Raw genomic sequence first — 23,048 nt, forward strand, 5'->3', positions numbered from 1 at the left:
CACATGGGCTGCGATAACGTGTGGAGCCACTCCCAGCTGTAACCTTCATTTCGGCTTCAGGGCTCGTGATAATATGTATTAAAATAATATATATTTTTTATTTTTTATTTTTTAAGAATTTATTTTTAATATAAATATATTAAAATAATTTAAAATTTAATTTTAAAAAAATTAAAAATTTTCAAAATACAATCGCACCGGCTTCCAAACACTATTTACTTTGAAAAGCACCCTAAAGCTTCAATAACGCACCTTTCATTCATCATGGATTTCGTCTGAAAAATCATACAATTCCTTCAATCAATTTACACATAAATTAAAGTTATTTTTTAAATATTTATAGTATATTTAAAAAAACAAATCTTTTAAAATATTGATTTTAAAGTTTAAATTTTTTTAAAAATTTTTAACTATACTTTTAATTATTTTTTAAAAAAGAATAATAAACTAACTTAAAATTTCTTAACTCAAACTAAAGAAAACGGTTAGTTGAATTTTTTTTCTTAGAAAAGTCTGGAAATCGATTGAAAGAAACCAAAATCTTGAAAAGAAAATAATAATGTATCTCAAGCTTGGATGAGGAAATTTGGGGGGCGGGCGGCAGCTTAGCATGACACTCCATGCGCGTGTCACTACAATTTTTTTAGAAAGTTCATGGAGGTCAGCTCGTTAATTGATAATTTATCAAAATCAAAGTTTAAAAGGAACCAAGGACTTAATCATAAATTCTTAATAACACTTGTTGATTTGGATAACATATTTCCTGAATTTTCTTACTCGTACTTCGTAGCGTGTCAATAATAATTTTTTTTAAATCTAAAACAAATATAAAAAATATACAATGCCAAATTTAAGAGTTTTGAGTTTGATTGTCGAGTCAAACCTAATAATCTTAAGTGTGATTGCAGAGCTAGATCCAAATACTATTGGGTCTGACAGGCAAGGCAATTATGTCTAGCGGCTTAATAGCCTTGGGTTTGACAACCCAGTCAAACTTAAATTTTATTGGATTTGGTTGCGGAGCCTTATTCAATCGCTATTAGGTCTTGTTGCGGAGTCAGACTCAATATCATTGAATTTGGTGGGCAAGACAATTGGGTCTAGCAGACTCTATCACTCTACAGTATTGTTTTAGTTTTTATTCTAATTTTTCTTGTGGATGTTCAATGTGGGTTGGATGTGATTCATGGATTGTTTAGAAAATGAAATGGAGAAGTAAAGATGGGAGCTTTTTTAGGTTACATTATGGGGGCATGTTGCTTTTGGGCTGTTTTTGTTCTCAAATGAATTGATTAGTTGTTTTATGTGACACTTCAAGGTTATCTTGAGTTTGTTATTGTGAATTCTACTGCCTTTTGTTATGCTGGAGTTTGGGCTGTACAAAGGCGTTGGTAGGTATCTTAAGAAGGTAGGAATTTTGATTCTGATTGTATCTTGTTATGGATTTGGTTCTGCAGGAATTTTGTGGGGATGTGTTTTAGTGATAATCTAGTTGCTTGAAATGTTTAATTCAGCATTGCTCTAGAATATTAAAAGGCTGAATCTTTGCAGAATTGAGAGCTGAATTGGAGGTTTTTGTCAAAACCATTTTTACATATTATGATCTGAACTTAAAAGAATCTGAAAACAACCGTCATTGAGACTTTTCTAGATATATTGTTTCTCTGAATCTGGAAATTGAGAAGAAGCAAGGTAAAAACTACGTTGGCAAATCTGACTTCCATTTGCAATGCACATTTGTTATTTAGCCGACGAGAAGAAAACTGGTTTTTGTTGAGAGATGGAAAAGGCTATTTCAACAACAAATGTTTCAGGAAACTACCTTTTATTTACATGAAATCTGAATTTATCTTCCCTCTTAAGTGCAGCATTATGTGCTTGGGAATGCATAAGATGGAACAGGAAGAAAAATAAGAATAAAAAGTGTTGCTTTTACATCTATATGCAAATACGTATACCTGGATCTCAAAGTTGTAATTTAACATGCGAGAGGCGTAGCTCTTGTTTGTGAGGCTTGATACAGAAAGCACTCCTGCATTCTTAACTGTCTTTTCAATACTGAAGTAAAAATGTGGTCTGCATATTGATTATGTTGCCTTTCTGTGTCTGCTATGTTTTAGAATTGCGAGGAAGAAATTTGGAAACATGTCATCTTGGATAAATCCACTTGATCATGTTGCCTAATGGATCCATGTTTTGGTGACTTTAAGGTGAAAAACGTTGGCTTTGCTATTCCTCTTGAGAGACTCATAAATATTCACCCCATTTCAGGATATTCCTGGAAAGACACGCTCTGTTATTCATTTGTCTAGAGCTTGGGGAGCTGATTTATCCAATTTCTTATACTTCATTCTTATTGCAATATCCATTTTTGTGTGTTTGTCTTTGTAATCGTGTACTTGTCACTCTCTAAAATTCAATTAGCATGATTATATTATGTAAGTTGGTGGAGTTCCTTCCCGCCTTTCTTTGGAAGCCTATGATGACTCTTGCTTGCATGCTTGTGTGTATATGTGCATGCATGATTTCCATTTATAACTGATAGTAGTGCAATGCAGGTAGGTGGCCTTTATCTATGTTTTAATTGTCTGAATTATGGGATGTCTATTGTGGTGCCGTATCCTTTTCTCCTGTCCTTTAATTTTTCTACTTGTTAACGCCAATAAAAATTACGTGATTTTAGCTAGAGTTATTTTTTCTGGAGGAGATTTGTTTTCTGGGAAGGAGTAAGAAATTCAAACACTGTTGCTTGTGAATTGTATGAATATCATGTTGTCTTTTGTAATTATGAGGTTATAATATCATGCTTGTGTACTGTGTGCTCGGTGTGATCCCTGGACTAACAATACCAGAAGCTAGCTCTCGTGCTTCATCCTGATAAAAACAAGTCTCTGGGTGCCTGGGGTTGCATTTAAGCTGGTTTTAGAGGCCTGGGGTTTGTCACCCGATAAGGAGAAGAGACTAGCATACAATCAGAAGCTCAATCTGGCAGGAAAGAAACAGAGAGTATCAACTCAGACATAGAGCAAATGGCTTTCATAATCATAACAGTACCGTCACTTCGCACACAACGACTTGGAACAAGAATATGCAGTTGAGGCCTGCATCAGTCCCTTCACCTTCACTCGAAAACCGGATAAATTCTGGACTATCTGCAAGCAATGTATCATGCATTGTGAGTATCTGAGGGTTCATCTGAATCACAAACTGCTTGCCATAACTGTCATCAGTTTTCGTTGGCTGTTTTGAAAGATCCATCTTCAAATGTTACAAAGTCATTCCAGGATGCAGGACATCATGCCGCCAATAGCAATCCTTTTAATTCCCAAAGAAATGGTGGTCAAAGTTCAGGATCTGAGAGGTTTGAAGTCCGCATTTCAAGTTTCAACTAGCGGCCCAAGCCTCCAGTGGAGTGATTTTACTGGAATGAATCTTGCTGGATGTAAAAGTTGCGTCAATGTCAACCACTGGTCATGGTGAGAGTGTGGTTCAGAAGACACATGACCAAGTGAAGAGAAGGCAGGGGGGTGCACGGGCAGCCACTGAACGGGAGAAGTGTCATGCTTCAGAAAGGATGGATAATTCTTCTCTTAGAGTAGACCACCTTTTTAAAAGGAGGAGACATGAAGAAACTGGCATGTGCAATTACGGAGCTGATAGTTTGAATCGAATAGCTACTGGAAAAACAAAATACTGACAAATTCTGTCTTGATTAGCCTGATTAATATTTCCTTCCTCTTGCACAGTCAGCTGGTAAAACAAAATACTGACCAATCTATTTTGTTTGGTTGCTAACAGAAACTTCAAGTGGTTCAAGAATGAAGAGTGATTGCTGTGGTTGAGAAATCAGTGGCTGCTTTCAATGGTGAAAAGCCTGTCTTAGCAGAACCTGGAGAGTAAAACTAATGATACATGCCATGACTCAATCTTAGTTACGTTCAAAACTATGACAATACTGACCATGAATGGACAATGATTCTGTTGTATTTTGATCTTCCAACGCAGCATGTAATTGTCCAACATCAACAAAACCAGAGCTATAAGACGTGAAATTTTCCACACCCTTTTGTTTTTGTGCGGACAGCTTGCTTTTTGGACAGAAACTAGCTCAAGGATAGCACTAGGTGACTGTAAAATTATAAAAAAGACAAAAAGAAAGCCTTCTGGGAGGCTTATTTCATGTGATTCTTACGTTCAAGCTTTATTGTTGTGGATAACAAGTGATTGATACTTTCAAGCCTAACACGTGGAAGGATCAAAACAAGTTATAAGAATTTGTACAATCACATTAAATTCAGGCAATAACAGAGATTACGGTTACAATTAACCTTGGCCTCTTGTCAGTGAGATATCTCAGAGAGAATATATTTTTGCCAAACAAATCCTGCGGAAAACTTTAACTTCAACGTTTAAGTTGAATACAAGAGATATTCTAATAATGATCAATGATAATAAATACATTTGGAGGGGGGAAAAGGGTAAAGTAGAAAAATAACAATCGAAGGTTAAAATTTCTGGATTAAAGTATAGTAATAATGAGAATGCCATAATTGGTTATGATAACCATCTCAGATAGCCTTAACAGGTGCTGTATAAAGCAAATTGCAGTTGAATGTTTAGATTTTTTCAAGGAAAAGACTGATTTTCTGCAACATTTGCAATAATTTTCAGGGCAATTCTCCATAAATATTTCACAAAATTTGCAGCTCAATTTAACCCTGGAACCTAGTTAATCAGGCACATTGCTTTGCCAATGCAAACCCTATTCAAGAGTTAAGATTTAACCCTGGTTAAATAATTCTCATTATAAAAAGTTGGATTTGCAAGCTAAAAAGCATTTTGAAATGACAAAACTATCCTTCAGTGTAAAATATCTTATATAAAGAATTTCTTGTAATTTTTTTGGTATACCTAATTCATCCTATTTTAGTCTTGTAACTAATAATTCACTAGTTATCACCTACTATATTAATTCGTATATTCATAATATCACCTCAAAATTAATCATGTTCATTTATCTTGTATGGTTAATTAAAATGGAAAAAAGAAAATCTAACCATGCTTTCTCTGCAATGTGTCATTAACACTAAGATTTGCCATTAATAATCCATTATAGGGTAATATCACCACAATAATCCATCAAATTTAATCACTTTTGCAAACCCAATTATAGTTAAAATCTAACCCACCACAATGCCAAGGTTAAATTTGAACCCCATTCAGGAGTTAAAATTTAACCATAGTCAACTTTGTTTTCACTATAAAAAAGTAGGATTTGGGTTAATAATTAAAAAAGGGCACACTCCTACTTAAATATTAACCAAACCCCCACTTGCCTTTTCATTTTCTTTGTTATTTCAGTTATGCTTCCTTGGGCACTTTAGAGCTGAGAGAGAGAGAGCTCTTCAGAGTTCAGAGTTTCTAATGGGTTTTTGAAAAAAAATAAAAAATGAAAACCCATTATGCATTTTGATTGATACAATTTTTCTTCATTTGAAAAGACTCTCCTTTCTATAGGTAACTTCTCATTTTTTAAGCTTTTTTGGGCCATATGATAAAGTTTTGTTTTTTATTCTGTTTTTTGCAAGATTAGCAATCTGGGTACTGCTTTCAAGACTTTAGAATCTAGGGTTTCAGTTTAAAGTTAATTTGCTAATAATTCAAATGAGTGTAATTTGACCGTTAGTTGTTGCTTTAAAAACCCTATCACTGTAGATCCATGAATAACTTCTTGTTTGATCGATTGTAGTGTTTTTGGCTTATTTATTTTACTGTTTGCTAATGGGGTTTTGTTATGTTTTGTTTTTGTGGATGTTTAATTTGAGTTGGATGTGATTCTTGAATTGTTTAGAACATGAAATGGTGAAGTGAAGACGGGACCTTTTTTAGTTTACATTTTGCGGGCTTGTTGTCTGTTGGCTTTTTTGTTCTCAAATGAATGTGTGTGTGATAATTTGAGGCTATCTTAGTTTGTTATTGTAAATGCTACTACTTTAGAGTTTGGACTGTTGAAATGAGTTGATAAGGTATCTTAAGAAGGTAGGAATTCTGAATCTGATTGTATCTTGTTATGGATTTGGATCCATAGGAATTTTGTGGGAATGTTGCATGTTGCTTGTGTTAGCATTCTTGTGATAATCAAGTTGTTGAAAAGTTTTAATTTAGTATTAATCTAGAGTATTAAAAGCTGAATCTATTATACAGAATTGGTTCTTTATGTCCTGTTGCAAATTGTGGTTGAGGTAATGGTAGCTCCGCAAAGGTGGGAATGTGTTATTTTAAGAATATCGAACAGGAGATTCTGATTATCTTTGGAACTTTTTGGTGTTGAATTTCAAATGTTATGGTAATGTTCTTGCCATTGTTCGAGAATTTGACACGTTAAGGGAAGATCAGGATTCGAAAGAAACAAGTGCGCAACTTTTATAGGTGATAAAACATTATATTTATGTTTATACCATGTTTGATCATTTTCTACATATTTCTTTTCCTTGTGTTGATGGTACCTTTTGAAGCTAACTTTTACTTCATTGCCGCTCCTCTAAATGTATGATTTCAAATCATACTATGAAAGCTAAAGATAAGCTTTGTACTTGAGGTAAATTGAAAGTTTCATTTTTTGTCCAGTATCATCGATCCTTAATGGGAAAAAAATATTTTACACATTATGATCTGAACTTTAAAGAATCTTAAAACAACCATCCATGAGACTTCTCTAGATATATGGTTTCTCTGAATCTACAAATTGAGAAGAACAAAGGGAAAAACTAAATTGGAAAAAATGACTTCCATTTGCAAAGTGCATTTCTTATTTAGTCATCGAGATGAAAAATGGTTCTTGTTGAGAGATGGAAAAAACTATTTTAACAACAAATGATTTGAGAAATTACTTATATTTATTCGAAAGCTGAATTTATTTTCCCTGGAAGTCCAACATTATATGCTTAAGATGGAAAAGGAAGAAATTAAGAATAAAAAATACTCCTTTTCCATCTATATATAGATATGCCTATATGGATTTCAAATTTATTATTTAACACGAATAAGGTGTAGTAGCTCTTGTTTGTGAGGCTTGATACAGAAAGCACTCATGCATTATTAACTAGCCTTTTTTTACTCAAGTAAAAATGTGTTCTGCATGTTGATTATGTTGCCTTTCCATGTCTATGTTTTACATTTGTAAAGGAAGAAAATTGGAAAAGTGGCATTGCCTTGGTGTGTGGCACAGTTACCTAGTGCTGGTTAAGTCTGCATGATGTAGGAATTGTGCACAATAGAATACATAAATCGGGTGTTAACTGCCCCAACATGTCCTCTTATGCCATGATGTTTAGGAGTGTCAAACAATAATAATTCTTTGACATTAGTTTTTAACCCATAAAATGAATAGTGTTTGTACCTTATTTATTTGTTGGATATTACATAAGCTTTTTTTAGAAAATCGTGTTCTCTCCTTTCCCTGATATCACCATTCACTATGAATATATATGGTAGGGTTTGAAAGTGCCAAGTATTTCTACTTGTAATTATAAGGGGGGGAAAACCTATGCATACCGGATTGAGATTATATTTAAAGGTTGGACGAGTCACAGGGCCTTCTTGGTTAGATAACATGACTAGGGGGAAGACCTATTTGTTGGGAGGGAAAAATGGAAGAGTTTCGGCAGAAGCTAGTAGTGGACACATTGCATGCAAGCACCTGTACAAGTTCAAATGTAATCCTAATGGATCCCTGTTTTGGTGTCTTTAAGGTGAAAAACATGATCACTCCATTTTAGGATATTCCTGGAAAGACACAGTACAGGTATTCATGTGTCTAGAACTTGGGAGCTTTTTTGTCCAATATCTTGTACTTTATTCTCATTACAATATCCGTGTTGTGTTTGTCTGTCATCATAATTGTATACTAGATACTTTCTAAAATTCAAGTAGCATAATTATATCCTGTAAGTTGGTGAACCCTGCCTTTCTTTGAAAACCTATGGTGACCCTTACATATGTGCACGCATGTGTGCTTTTGTACATGCACATGTATGATTTTCATTTATAACTGACAGTAAAGAAAAGCATGCAATGCAGGCAGGTGGCATTTGCCTATATTTTAATTGTCTGAATTATTTGATGTCTGTTGTGGTGCCCTATCCTTTTTCTTTCCTGCCCTTTAATATATTGACTTTGTATATATGTTAAGCCATTGAATGTTTCCCACCTTTTTGCATATTCTTAAAATGGAATCAAACCCTTTTGTATATTGTAGATGATGCCCGATAGGATTTTGTGGGCTTGAAGCATGAGATTCATTGTTAGGCACAATGACACACAAGAAGTTACTGCTAGGGTTTATGTGTTTCTTTTGATAGGAAAAAGATCACTTAACTTTTCCAATATGAAGTGAATCATGCACATCTTTGTTTATAGATCAAATATTCCAATATGAATTAATTCATGTGCATCTATGTTTATAGGTCAAATATTCCAATATGAAGTGATTCACATGCCTCTATGTTTCATAGGTATTAGGGAATTATATTACACGATGAGTGGTCCATGAGCACTTCTTATTTTATCAAATTATTGTATGTCATGCTGCAAGTTTTACTGACATTTGTTGCTCAAATTAGAAGAGACTGAGATTTATTATTCTGTCAAATATTGAAAACTTCTCCTTGTTAATGTAAATAAATGTGATACATTCTAGAGTAAAATAAAGAATTATGTGATTTCTATAAGAGTTATTTTTCTGGAGATTTATTTTTTGGGAAGGAATAAGAAATTCAAGTACTGTTGGTTGCGATTTGTATGAGCGATTTGTATGAATATCGTGTTTATTTTGTAATTATATGGCTACAATAACTGACATTAGATCTCTTTGACATTTATTTTAGTTTAACTTTTTTCTGCATTGAACAGGTGTCAGAGAAATGACAGTGCCATTTGTCTTGAAAAATGAAGAACCTGGAGCCGTGGAACATATGACTTGTGGATGAAATCTTAGAAACATTCATATAACCACAAGACAAGGGCTATATTCTAGGACATCGAGATATTATGGAGTGCAACAAAGATGAAGCAGTCAGGGCAAAGGAAATTGCTGAGAAGAAGTTTATGGGGAGGGATTATGCTGGGGCAAAGAAGTTTGCTTTAAAGGCTCAAAATTTGTACCCCGAGCTCGATGGTTTATCCCAAATGCTGACTACTTTTGACGTTCATATTTCTGCAGAGAACAGAACTAGTAATGGAGAAGTTGATTGGTACGGCGTGCTTGGTGCGAACCCCTGGGCTGACGATGAGACAGTCAGAAAACAATACCACAAGCTAGCGCTCATGCTTCATCCTGATAGAAACAAGTCTCTGGGTGCAGATGATGCATTTAAGCTGGTTTCAGAGGCCTGGGGCTTGTTATCTGATAAGGAAAAGAGACGAGCATACAATCAGAAACTGAGTCCTGCAGAATGGCAGGGGAGAGTATCAACCCAGACTAAGGCTCCCTCTGCCCAACATAGGGAAAATGGCTTTCATAATCACAACAGTACTGTAACTTCGCATACAAGGACTCAGAACAAGAATATGCAGTCAAGGCCCGCATTAGTCCCTTCTCCGTCATCTAAAAAACCTGATACGTTTTGGACTATCTGCAGTCGATGTATGATGCATTATGAGTATCTGAGGGTTTATCTGAATCACAACCTGCTATGCCCCAACTGTCATCAGCCTTTTTTGGCTGTTGAGAAGGATCCACCTTCAAACGTTATGAAGTCATCCCAGAATCCAAGACATCATGCTGGAAATAGTAATGCATTTAATTCTCAAATAAATGGTGGTCAAAATTCAGGATCTGAGGGGTTTGGAGTACACAATTCAACTAATGGTCCAAATCTCCAATGGTGTAATTTTGGAGGCAAAATTGCATCAACATCAACCGCTGGTCATGCTAAGAGTGTGGTTCAGAAAACACATGACCAATTGAAGAGAGAGCAGGAGGATGCACAGGCAGCCACTGAATGGGAGAAGCGTTATGCTTCCAAAAGGGTGGGTAATTCTGCTCTTAGAGCAGACCAACTCTTTAAAAGGAGGAGATGTGATGAAACTGGCATGAACAATCACGGAGCTGATGTTTTGAATCAAGCAGTCATTGGAAATGGAGGAGCAGGAATCAGAAATTCATCTGAACCAAGAAGGGGCCAATTTGAAGCACAAAGGGTTCATGGTTTTTCAGATATTCATACCAAGTCCATCACTGGACGAGAGTTGTCCCTTCTCGAGCTTCGAAACATTTTGATGAAGAAGGGACTCTTGGAGGTGCGTGGAAAACTTAAAGAATGGAGCTCAAATCAGGTGAAACTGAAAGAAAGTAAAACACAGGAAAGCTTGGTGAACAATGATGCAAATAAACGTAAGAGTGGTGACTCTGCTGGCACTTCTTCCAATGGATCTACTAAACAGGCACCAGCACCTTTGTCAATCAATGTTCCAGATCCTGATTTTCATAATTTTGACTTGGATCGAACAGAAAGTTCCTTTGGTGATGACCAGGTCTGGGCTGCCTATGATGAAAACGATGGGATGCCCCGATATTATGCTCGAATTCACTCAGTGATCTCTTTGAAGCCTTTTAAGATGAAGATCAGTTGGCTTAACTCAAGAAGCAACAGTGAATTTGGCCTTCTAGACTGGGTGGGGTCTGGTTTTTTAAAAACTTGTGGTGATTTCCGGACTGGCAGACATGAAATCAGCAAAACCTTAAACTCTTTCTCACATAGGGTTACATGGTCAAAAGGCGCACGTGGAGTTGTTCGCATCCTTCCAAGAAAGGGAGATGTCTGGGCTCTATACAGAAACTGGTCTCCAGACTGGAATGAGGACACCCCAGATGAATTGGTGCGAGAATATGAGATGGTAGAAGTACTTGATGACTACGATGAAGAACAGGGCATATCTGTTGTTCCTCTTATTAAGGTTGCTGGTTTCAAGGCAGTTTTTTGTAGACATGTAGGTCCAAATGATATTAAGAGGATTCCAAAAGAAGAGATGTTCCGCTTCTCTCATCAGGTCCCTAATCATGTGCTTACAGGCGAAGAAGCTCATAGCGCTCCGGAGGGTTGTCGGGAATTGGACCCAGCTGCTATCCCTTCGGAATTTCTCCAGGTTGTTACCGAAGCCAGTGAAGCAGAATTGGTGGCAACTGGTAGAGAAGCTGACAAACAAACAATGCAAAGTTTGTCACAAACAGAGGTAAGCCGAATGGTTGATGATGCCTCAATTACTAGGGAGATGATAAGAAGTGAAGATCATGCCAGAGATGATCCAACAGCCATCTCTTCAGAACTTCCTCCGGTGATTATGGAAGTCAGCAAAGCACAAATGGAGCACACTGGTGGAAAGGCCTAGGAAGAAATGGCTTGGATTTCTCCACAAATGCAGGCAGTCCTCATGGTGAGGATGCTTCAAAAGGTAAGAGAATTGGGATGATAGAAACTGAAGAACGTTTTCTGAGTTGATACATGAAGGTCGGTACGTAGGCCAGCCAAAGCAGCTAATACTGTAGCTTATCCTGCAAAAGTTAATAAGTTTGCTAGTGGAAACAGCTCAACACACACCAATATAGGCAAGTTTCTTTTGTTTTGTAAAGCTGATCCGAACTGTAGATGCTTCTTTTTGCCATAACTGGAGATGCTGTAATTGGATCGGAAAATGATCCCGAGTTTTTTGTTTTGTTTTACTGTTATGGCTGTATAATTTTCTGATGCTTGAACGATAAAGAAGCTCATCCTTGACCAGAGTCAAGTTTTACCAGCATCAATTTCTGTTGTTGAATTGCTTTGCATAATGCTTGAATTTTTTTCATGTACTTTAGACTCCTATTGTTTAATCCATGCTTAGGCTTCCAAGCAAAATTTTCATTTTCACTTGTTTTGTTGATTGAATGATAATGGTTAGCTCTTCATTTCCTACACACACACACATAGTTTGAGCTGTTTGTTTATCAGAGGAAAGCTGCTTCTCTGATGAAACAGCATTCTTGCTTATAAATGGTTTTTCATGACGTGTATAGTTAACTACAGAATTTGAACACCGTTTTTCCTTCCCTTCCCAATGCATAGTCTCCTGGTTTTCAGTCTACCAAAATAAGAAAAGAACAGTTGTATGGTGTTTTCCATGTTGATGATCTTGCTTTACAATGCCAATATTGGGTTAACTTCTCCTAAACCAACTGGCATGATCTGCTAACAATCTGCTGTTAGCAAAACCCCAACTGATGCAATTGGTGCATTTGATTTCTGTACGTGCATTACCTGCGTTCTGAAGCTAACGTATGTCTAGCGTGTTTATACATGAACGATTACACAGCACGAGTTTCTGGCCGCCAAAGGTCTACGTCGATCCAGGACGGGGATCGGTGTTGACTTGAGTAATGGTTAACCCTAGATCAATCCATGGCTAAGTTATCTTGTTAGGCTGAACCATTTCTTACAGATAGTTTACAGTGTATAAGCTAGCTTTGACTGAAGTTACCATTTATATTTGGCGTAATTGTTCGATGTAGTTTTGAACCCCAAGCTTAGTCATGGTTTGTGCAATTTAGAGCTTAAAATCACAGGCTGGCCTGTCATTCAATAAACAGGAGGTTTTCTTTTTAAGCATTATCTTACATCTTTTACCCCATTAATTTTTCTTTTTAGAAATCTGAGTATGGGGACGGGATTCTTTTTCCTTTCTTTTTTATGCAATATCATTGAGATTTTAACAGCTAGTTAATTTTCATTTATATATATATATATATATATTTGAGGATGGCATTTATATTTTATACTGGCCTGTCCTCCGCTATCGGTCACTTTCCATAAAGAATTCCCAGTAATTTAATCAGTCAGAATTTCTTGGTTTTGGAGTTCTAAATCAACCGCAAATCGCTACCTAAAAGATACTATTTATGTACTTAAACGTTATTGCCAGCTCAACATTTCAAATTTATATACTTAATTAATTTGTGTTTGGTAATATAATTGAAAGTATGTTTATAAAAGTGCTTTCTTTTTGTGTGTTCTTAATTACACTTTGCAGTCATTCTTGATAGCAATATCAAATGAATAAATCTAAAACATATTAGATTTGAAATCCCTTTCCAGAAAAGCAAAATCTCTTGAAAACCTCATCTAAAAATAGGTCGTGTTCTTGAATGGCTAAACCAGTCAATTTGACCACTGTAAAGGATAGTATCTCAAAATCGAATGTTTAACAAGTGGCATTGCATCTCCTGTTCATCGGAGACTTCCTATATATTTATGTATGTCGTACTAAATAATTGGATGGAATCCTCACTAAAGTCATTATGAACATGATTAATATTCTCAGTGGATGCTAATTATCGCTTGTCTTCGTTGAAGACACCATGCAAGGAAGAGTTGTCAAGCTGCTAATCAAGGACGGAGAATCTTAGGGCTGTATCAATAATATTAAACACATTTGTTAATTAATCAACAGTACGAAGACACATGCAACTCAACAAATGGCGGAAAAGAGAAGTTTCACGGGCAACAACCCCTAATATATAGGTTGATTTCAGGGAATTTCAAAGACCTAGAGAGGGTGCCATTAATTATATTTTATCACCTTCAACCTTCAACTTCAACTTCAATGACGCTGCCACCACCACAACCACTCCTTTCTTGTAGTTTCCTTGTCATATATGCTTTGTTTTATTGTTTCTCTAGAGGGAAACTTGTGGTGGTGGCGATGGTATCTCCCCATGCTTTGTTTAGTGGAGACATGTTTTTGCTCCCCCAAGGGAGACTAGTATTAAGTTAATGATGTTGTTTTGGTCCTATTTGCCTAGAGTTTCAAGGTTTTAGGTATGCTATAATTGAGAGGTCTCATATTCAAATCCTGGAATCTTTTTTCATACGCAAGAAATTAATTATTATTTAATGCAAATTTAATGGACTCAATAATTTAGTTCTTCTCATAATTGACTTGAAACTGTTAATATTTTTTATAAAAATATATAAAATGTGATTCAAGATTTAAACTTTTTTGTGTTTGTTAAATTTAAAATAAATAGATACATATATAATTTTAATTCATATTAAAAACGAATAACATTAACGTCATTCATTTTTATTTTACTAAATCTAAGTTCATATGAACATCATATATTCATATAAACATGAGAGTATCAAAATCCACCATGGTTTTAGTTGCTTCTTCATGAGTAAGAAACAGTTTAAATGCCAAATCTTGTAACCATGTACTCTTAATTATATCATAGCTCAATAGTTTTCTTTCTATATTTTGGGCTATATATGGCCTATGAGCAAGGAGCAATTTAAATGCCAAATCTTGTAACTATATAATAGAATAAAATGCATGTAGATTTCTCTTTCATGCTATGGCCTACGAGTATCAGAGAAGATTTGTAGTATCTCTTCAGATTTTGGAGTATATTCACACGTTTTGTCTTCACTTATTTACCCTTTTCTCTTACTTATATTCGATTTTATCTTCATTTTTTTTAATCTCATTTTAAATTAGGGTAACCATGCAAACCGTCCTTTCTTCTTGGGAATTTTTAATTGGTGGACTTAATAATGGAGACAATCATATTTATGTTGCAATAATAATTCTATCACAAACACAAGGAAAGAATGGATCTATTCCTAACCTAGATTAAAAGAAGATGGTGATCGAGCAGCTTTTGGTAAATGCATTTAGTTTGAATGCAAATGATTTGTTTTAAATCTAGTCGCACTACCAAAAAAAATTATTAAACATCGACAAGGAATATTACATTGGCATCTATGCTTGATGTCCATCGACATTTTAATTCTTGACAGAATTGCTAACGAGTTCCTGTTGTCAGTTAGCTTATTGTCAGGCATCATTAATTCATTGACCAGCTTGTGAATATCACTTATGACATCACCAACGGAATTTCCTATGGAATTTGATTTCATCGCCGAGTCTGAAAACTCCACAATATTTTGTAAATCTCCAACGAAATTAGTTTGGATATCGCTGACAGTATCACCAATGAAATATTAATTTCTATTGGTGATTCTGTATGTATTTCATTAATTGTTTTTCTTTTCATGTTTACTTATCATAATCCCAATTGCATTTTTTAAAACCAAAAATCACAACAAACAATAAATTAAACAACAAGATTTTATAATATTAATTTAATAGTTAATATCAATATTCTATACAAATATCTTAATTATATTACAAAAACTCATAACAAGATGGAGGTGGAGAGGGAGGAAAAAATCTTGAACCAGGAGGCAGAGGATAATATGTCATAATGTATGCATTATTTTCTCCTAATTCTTCCTATTTTGTTCTTCCATATTGGCCTTTAGAACAGAGAATCATTCTTCAACTTGTTCTCGGACCATGTCTTAAATGGCCAGTGATGGCTGGCTAGGGCTGAATTGTAATGTGTGTACAGTTAAAACACTATAGCACATCCTCATATCTTGGGTTGTAGTAATAGAAATATCATAAACCCGATTCCTATTGAGTTCATCAATTACTCTAGTCTCCAACCATAACTGAGGATCGTGAGAAGGATGGGTTAAAATGTCTTCTTCGTGTATCACAACCATGTCGGCGCTATATATTTTCTATAAAAAAAATCAAAAATCAAAATTCATATTTATCCAAAAACATTAGTAATCTTATTATAAATATCCAAAAACACTTGCAACAAACACTTTGGCTATGCTATCAATAGATCGGTGCACATCTTTCTCTCTATCCTCCTTTCTTGTATATGTTTTCATAATAACTCTATCTGAGTTGGTTCGCGCATAAGTTGTTAAGCTTGCAAAACAAATTACTTTTAAAAAAAATCTCACAAACAAACACTAAATTGAAGAAAAATAATTATAAATTTAGAAAAAGGTCTTACTAAGCTCTTTGCATGGTTTACAAAAGAAAGTGATTCTCCGGTATGTTTACTCATAAAACCATGAGTTTTCTGTTCGATGACCCAGATCGTGATTACCTCTTGAAATCATCTAACATCATAAATTCTTGAAATTTTTTCCAACTACTCTCCATGATGTGGATCGATTTATAATGTTTACAAACACAACATCATCAAATTTTGTTTTTTCCTTTGCATATTTATATATGTCATATTATAAATCAGACAACCTGATTTAGAACTTTTTTAAAAAAAAATTTTCTTGTTTATGTTAGTTTTTTGATTTATTTAAGGAGTTGTAAGCTTTTATAGAGGCAGATTACTTGAAAAGAAATATTTAATAATAAAATTATAAATTATAGCTTTGTGTGACAACCCTATTCAACTTCAATTATGTCTTTTTAAAGTGTTGTCTTCTTGTTTGTACTTTCACCATCGATGATTGATGTTAAAATAAAAAATTAAATAATCAACCTCGTTGATTGGTATTCAAACTTCAATTAATTATTTTTTTCAGAAATCTCTTATGGTGTTCAAGAGCACATTCATCGAAATTAAATATTTTTTCCATGACCTACCTACCTACCTATTTTAAGATATTAATACTGCTGAAGTCAATTCCATAATTGCAATCGCACGAAATTAATATTTCTCCAAATAAAAATAAATATAAGAAAGAGATACATTTAGAGTCCTATTTTGGTCAACGAAAAGTTTAAAGAAACATCACAAAAATTCAAAAGCAATTACAAGGGATTAATTATATAAAAGGAAGTTTTAATGCAATAGGTCTCTTCCACGTCCATCAAGAAAACATCCAAAATCCCTAAACCCTCTTCCTTCCTTGCCTATTTAAACAAACCCCTCTTCCCTGACCTCCCCACCATCTTCTTTCTTCAACATTTCGATCCTCTCTGCTCTCTGCTCTCTACCTACATACCTTACAAGCTAAAGTTTTCTCCATTGCCGGCCATAACTGTCTTCTCTTGTCGTCAAGCTTTTCCTTGACTCGGGACAGAAAAACAATCAGGAGATCACAAGAACAAGGTGTGTGTGTGGCCTTTCACCTCTCTATAATTTTATTTATTTGCAATGCTATTTAATTAGCTTTTTTTCTTCTTAATTTTCTTGATCGATGAACATGGATGTATGTATGTGCATGCTTGTCTTTTATTTAATGTGAGTGGAATTTCGGTTTGTAATGCAAAAACCCTTTTCTTTTATGTTGTTTTCACATTCATGGCTGTGATTTATTTTTATTTTTTTCAAATTTCCGGCCATCAATGACCAAGATCTTCTCCTCATAAGTGCTGAAAAGTAGCCCTTTTTATTTTTAAAATTAGGTGAGATCTTAAAAATGAATGATCCTGGAAATCCCACTTAAAAGCTTACAGGGATCACTAATTTATTTAAACAGTTTTTTTTCTAATTTTAAATATTAATTTTTTTCTTCAAGAAACACTGAACCGGTGGAAATAAAAACAAAAAACAGTTGGGTGTTCGTTTTTTACACTCTTTTTTGTAAACGAATGGCATTTGGTCCGTACACGTGTCTCTCAACGGCCCCATAAATGGACTGGGGAAGAAGGCCCTTTTGACCGTCAGACCGAAGTACAGTGCAAGAGCTGGAAACTTTCAACCACCGCTCTTGATCAGACCCACAACTATATGACACGTGCCATATGATGCTTTGATGTGACCCATACAGGGTTGAGATTGGAAGTCAGACCGACCAGGTGCCATTCTTCAGTTAAGTTCTGGTAGTTTAGGGGAATATTGTAGAGCTGTAGGACCCTCCCTTATAGAGAAAGGATTAGTACCTAAAAAACGGTTAAAAGCATGTTGTGATGGTGATTAGTTGTATGGTGACAATACACTTTTTTGTTTTCACTTTTCTTGAACAAACCCTTTTAGGGTTAGGTTGTAATTGGCTTGTGCAATTTTTAGGGTTTTGTTTGGATTTGATGGTCAATAATTTAGGGATCATAGGAGATACTGATTTCACCAAGTGTCAAAAAAATTTTAGGTAACGTGGCCAACTCGTAATTGTCCGATATTTTTAGTGCGGCCATTTTTGTAATTGCCACGTAATCAAATGGACTCTTAATCATAAATGACATAGATGATTAATTAGTTAGGTGATGCATATATTATTCTACTACAAGGAAAAAATACATATAATAATTAGGTCCAATTATTTCTGGTCTCATCTATAAAAATAAAGTTTTTAAAACAAAATTACAAAAAAAAATGCATGGAAGCAAGAGGAAAGTGGGTTTTATTTTAATCAAACAACCCTTTAATCTCGCTTTGATTTGATCTAAATTAGTATTGAAAAAAGGACTGTTGCTGTTGGTCGGTGATCACTTAACCAGCTGAAAGTCATTAATGAATTGATTAGCCCATGAAAAGTGTCATTAGCGAAGATCTCCATTCATCATCATGCATTGCCTTTCCACCTAATTACCTTAATTATTATATTGCTTAAGAGCATGATACTTTTTTTTTTAAAATTTCTGCTTATATATATATATTAAATCGAACTGTATTTTCCAGGTATTTTCTTTTCTATAAGGCTTTGCCACCTGGTCTATGTGTTTGATGTTGTCTGTCTTGTTCTTTAGGGATTAGGTCTTGTTCTCACTTGCGTATTTTTCAAAGCCGTGTCTCTTGCTCAGTAAAGAACCATTTCTCCTGCTTACACGTGGGTTTGGCCTTTCTTTGTTAACTCGATTTTGCTTCTCAACCTTCTTCTTGTCTTCTTTCTTTAAACACTTTCGGTTACAGTAAGTCAATGGCCATAATTGTTAACAAATACGAACATCATAGGATAAATGTTTGATGTAAATTTTATTTTTAATATAATATATCAAAACAATCTAAAAATATAAAAAATTTTAAAAAATAATTGAACAGTAGTACCAAATAAAAATTTTAATCATGCAAAACAAAACAAAAAGAAATCCTCTGCGCTGTTTTTTTCTTTTTTCCCCTAGTAAGGATTCCTTTTTGCTTTCTTGGTGAAGGGACAGAAAAATCTGGTTTTTTGAGTCGGTATGTGGGTGTCCAAAGAGGTTTCTCAATTCGATTAGGTGACAAAGGGGGTTCCTTTTGTTTCTTGCCAACATGGTGAACTTAGGGTTTGCATGCCTAGCCTATGATGTTACAAACTTTTTTCTTGTTTTTTCTTTTTATGGAGTTGATGTCTTGTCCTCGATTTGGCTGCTTTTTCTGGATAAAATCAACAAAGTTATTGCATGTCTCTATCCAATGGCAGGTGAAACTTGTCCCACATGGAATTCACTTTACCATGATGAGGAAAATATTTATCTTGGAAGTAAACTTCTTTTTAGAACTACTTTTTTTTTTTATCTGTGTGGAAATTAAAAGGAATAAAAATTGATTTGAAGTGTTGGTTTGCATTTGTCTTGATTTCTTTTCTACTCTACAACACTTGTAGCTTGATGATTTAATGAGAAAATTAATGGTTGATATATAGTACGTGGTCCCCAAGAAATATGAACCTCAACTACATGCGTTTCTATATATGTTCTAGTGTGAAAGTATTGTATTCTAAAGAATATTTTAGAGACAAGTTGAGGAATCATGAGGCTGAAAATTTGAAGTGAAGATAGATTCCAATTTAACTCAAGGTTAAAAATTTAGTGGTTGAGTTTTTTTGGTAGCTCAATATTTTGAGAAAGAGGGGAGGTGAATTTTTCTTTGTTTCTCCTCTCTCTGGATATGCCTTACTACCTCTGCCAAATCGATTTCCCTAAAAAATTTACATTAATTTTATGTTCAATGAAATCCTAAATATCTCAAAAAGATTTACGAAAGCTTATGTATCACTATAGGATATCGAATGGCCGGTCCACCGAGCCTAGTTATACATTAAATTAATGTTTTTTGGCCTTAAAACACGGTTTGCAACGTAGCAAACCGCGTAAATAATCACTCTTTTACTTGGGGATTTTTTGGGTTTATAATTTTATGGAGTCTAATATGTTACATTATCACTTTCACGTAATGAAATAACAAGAGAAAGCTGTATCTATACAATATACAATCTGAAGTGTCCATCAGGAGTCAAATTCAAGAATTTGATACACCTGCACTGTCTAGGAATCATCTCCTGTATACGTAATTGAATCCATATAATATAAAGATTGTGTTTGTATTAGGTCATGTTTTGGGATTTGTCCAGCTGCCCTCTTCTGCTTTTATGATAAAGAAATCATTCGGTACCGTTAATTAAGTTTTAAAAGGGTTCTCTATGAAGGGTCGACAAGAGTAATTCTGGTAACCAACACAAGTAGTTCATATGAATTATCAACTAATTAATTTTGAGCATGTATATGCATGGGAGCTAGCTATCTCTTGGTTTGGTTTGTGAGGCCTGGATGTTTACATGTTAAAAAGGATGCATGTCAGAAGAACGTTTTGAGCCACACTCCAAAACCCACTCCTCATCAGTCATTCTCATCTTGGTATGCTTTGACAATGATATAAATTAATATATGATTCAAAATAGAATATATACAGTTAACTGCATGGATGGGTCAATGTCATTGTTAATGCCCATTTGCCCATTTTTTAAAAAAGATTAATCACTTTGTTTATTAATTAGAATAAGTTTCAATGATTTTTTCTCTTTATATTGGTTTTTGATCTAATTGTGGATACTCGAATGTTTGGTATGTTGGTTTCATCAGGTTCTTTAGATATTAGCCAGCTGAAGAACTCGAAGGCACTAACTGAGACAGCATATAAGTTGATTTTTCCGGTAAACAGATATGTTTAAGAGAAATTTTGCAAAGCTTAACCAGGCCATGGGATTTCAAAGATCTTCCAACAGGCAAAAGGTGCAGCCTGGTATTAGTGATCTCTCTTCAAATGAGAGAGCACCAAATTCATGTCATCCTGTAATCAATGGAGCTGTTTCTGATGATGCGAATTACAGTTCATGGATGGTGAGTTCAATTTCACCAGTATTTTCCATTGCATTAAAGTCAAACTTGCTTCTAATTTCCAGCAAGCATCTGACCATAATACATACCAAACTATTAGGTGGACCATCCTTCTGCATTGACCTCATTTGATCAGATGATGAAAGATGCAAAGGGGAAGAAGATCGTCGTGTTTTTAGACTACGATGGGACTCTCTCGCCGATTGTAAATGATCCTGATCTTGCTTTCATGTCTGATGAGGTAATCACTAATGCTTATGCATGTAAATGTGGAGAAACTTTTCCGTAACATAATCACACACAACGTTTTCCTCTCTCGTATCTGGGTTAAATCCACAAGTATAAGAGACAGAAGCATCATGCTGGATGTATTGAACAGTTACAAGAAAACAATGCGAACTATACAATTGTTGTTAAAGCAAGAAACTCATAAATCATTAAACCCTCAATTAATGTGCAGATGCGTGCAGCAGTTCGTGAAGTTGCGAAATACTTTCCAACAGCTATAATCAGTGGTAGAAGCAGAGATAAGGTAACTACATAGGAAGAGTTTTTTGCTTGCTTTTAGCAATCTTTCTATATATTAGATTTTTGGGGCAATTTATGAGGCAAAGTTTGATAAGGTATCCATGGTGTCTTCTCTGCAGGTGAAAGGATTTGTTCAGTTGAATAACATATATTATGCTGGAAGCCATGGGATGGACATTATGGCACCACCTAGGCCTGTTAGGTCTAGTGAGGGGAAATATCATACTGTATCCCTTGACAGAAAGGTAAATATGATTAGTCCATTTTTCCTGTTTTTTGGTCTAGAAACATGCACGTTCTTTGCTAAGAACCATGAGAATGAGTTAACGAAGAACACAGAGGGGGAAATGCCCAATCGTAGTAGAACGGTTTTCGAAAAGAAGAATGGACATTCTCTTAATTCCCTCATAACTGATCACATGCTTTCTTCACTTTGGTAGGGCAATGAAGCTGTCTTTCAACCTGCTCAGAAATTCTTACCTTCAATTCAAAAGGTAGGTCGGCTTCTTTATTTTTGAACATCCATTTTAGTCTTAGCAGACACCAATTCCACCTCATGATCATATATAGTGACAAATTCTGTGTGTTTGTAACAGATTCTGAAAGAACTGGAAGAGGCAATTATGAAAATACAAGGTGCCAGGGTAGAAAACAACAGATTTTGTGTCTCTGTACATTTTCGACAAGTTAGAGATGAGGTAAAAATAAAGCCCTAAGCCCAAATCTTTTAGTTCTGTTTCATTCCAGCATCACCATCACCACAACTATCTATATAAAAAGCATGACATTGTGAGTTAATTTGTATGGGAAGAAAGGATTTTGAAATACAAGGATTATTTTCTTTTCGAAACCAGGATTATGGGATCTTAGAGGAGAAGGTGAAGTCTATTCTGAAACACTATCCAGACTTTCGTTTGGGTTGGGGTAAGAAGGTATGCACAAGTACTGTCTTTGACATTCTATCAGTCTCTAGAAGTCTATAACTGATTAACATGATTGTCCTCTAATGTTTCTGTGAAATCTACATGAAGGTTATGGAAATACGACCATCAATAGAATGGGACAAAGGCAACGCCCTAGAATATTTGCTCGATACTCTAGGGTTAGGCAACTGCACCGATGTTCTCCCGGTTTATATCGGAGATGACCGGACAGATGAAGATGCTTTCAAGGTACTGTTCAAGGAAACGATTTCTTTAGTTCAGAATTCCTGCTACAAGATTAAGTTGCTGAATCAGTCTCCCTATGTTTACAATCTTGCATTGCAGGTGATTCAAAAGAGAGGCCAAGGGTATCCAATCGTGGTAGCATCCAGTCCGAAGGATACGAAAGCTTCCTACTCCCTCCATGACCCGTCGGAAGTCTTGACTTTCTTGCGGCGTCTAGCAAGGTGGAGGAAGGCCTCTAGTTCGAGCAGGTCACTGTCTCAGATCTGGGGTGTAGGTAGTTAAAAAGTCGAGCCAGGTCTTGTGCGGAGAGGAATTTTGGATGGAAATAGAGATGTGTTTATACTTATTACAGGGAGGAAAGCCAGGAGCCATTTTATTTGTTGTTTTGTATAGTAGTATCATATGCTCACGGCTTGTAAATTAGCCAATATAAATAACGACAAATGTTTGTGAATG

General features: G+C 35.0%; 2 protein-coding genes across 6 annotated transcripts; both read left to right on the forward strand.

The window, feature by feature from the left end:
- Positions 1 to 5,330: 5,330 nt before the first annotated feature.
- Positions 5,331 to 11,800, forward strand: LOC133678627 (uncharacterized). 3 transcript variants are annotated; one of them, XM_062101010.1, is made up of 2 exons: positions 5,331 to 5,517; positions 8,911 to 11,800. In XM_062101010.1, the coding sequence occupies exon 2, from the start codon at positions 9,049 to 9,051 to the stop codon at positions 11,386 to 11,388; it is 2,340 nt and encodes a 779-aa protein (XP_061956994.1). In that variant the 5' UTR covers positions 5,331 to 5,517; positions 8,911 to 9,048; the 3' UTR covers positions 11,389 to 11,800. The 3 variants fall into 3 exon arrangements, with proteins under 3 accessions (XP_061956994.1, XP_061956995.1, XP_061956996.1); XM_062101011.1 differs by lacking the exon at positions 5,331 to 5,517 and adding an exon at positions 5,549 to 6,429; XM_062101012.1 differs by lacking the exon at positions 5,331 to 5,517 and adding an exon at positions 6,478 to 7,804.
- A 4,912-nt stretch (positions 11,801 to 16,712) lies between these two features.
- LOC133678712 (probable trehalose-phosphate phosphatase C) lies at positions 16,713 to 23,046 on the forward strand. 3 transcript variants are annotated; one of them, XM_062101171.1, is made up of 10 exons: positions 16,713 to 16,972; positions 20,641 to 20,898; positions 20,996 to 21,136; positions 21,356 to 21,427; positions 21,543 to 21,668; positions 21,864 to 21,917; positions 22,020 to 22,121; positions 22,278 to 22,355; positions 22,455 to 22,595; positions 22,692 to 23,046. In XM_062101171.1, the coding sequence occupies exons 2-10, from the start codon at positions 20,722 to 20,724 to the stop codon at positions 22,872 to 22,874; spliced, it is 1,074 nt and encodes a 357-aa protein (XP_061957155.1). In that variant the 5' UTR covers positions 16,713 to 16,972; positions 20,641 to 20,721; the 3' UTR covers positions 22,875 to 23,046. The 3 variants fall into 3 exon arrangements, with proteins under 3 accessions (XP_061957155.1, XP_061957157.1, XP_061957156.1); XM_062101173.1 differs by lacking the exon at positions 16,713 to 16,972 and adding an exon at positions 20,212 to 20,415; XM_062101172.1 differs by lacking the exon at positions 16,713 to 16,972 and having other exon boundaries at positions 20,495 to 20,898.
- Positions 23,047 to 23,048: the final 2 nt, after the last annotated feature.

This window comes from Populus nigra, chromosome 18, assembly GCF_951802175.1.
Source record: "Populus nigra chromosome 18, ddPopNigr1.1, whole genome shotgun sequence".
NCBI lineage: Eukaryota > Viridiplantae > Streptophyta > Magnoliopsida > Malpighiales > Salicaceae > Populus > Populus nigra.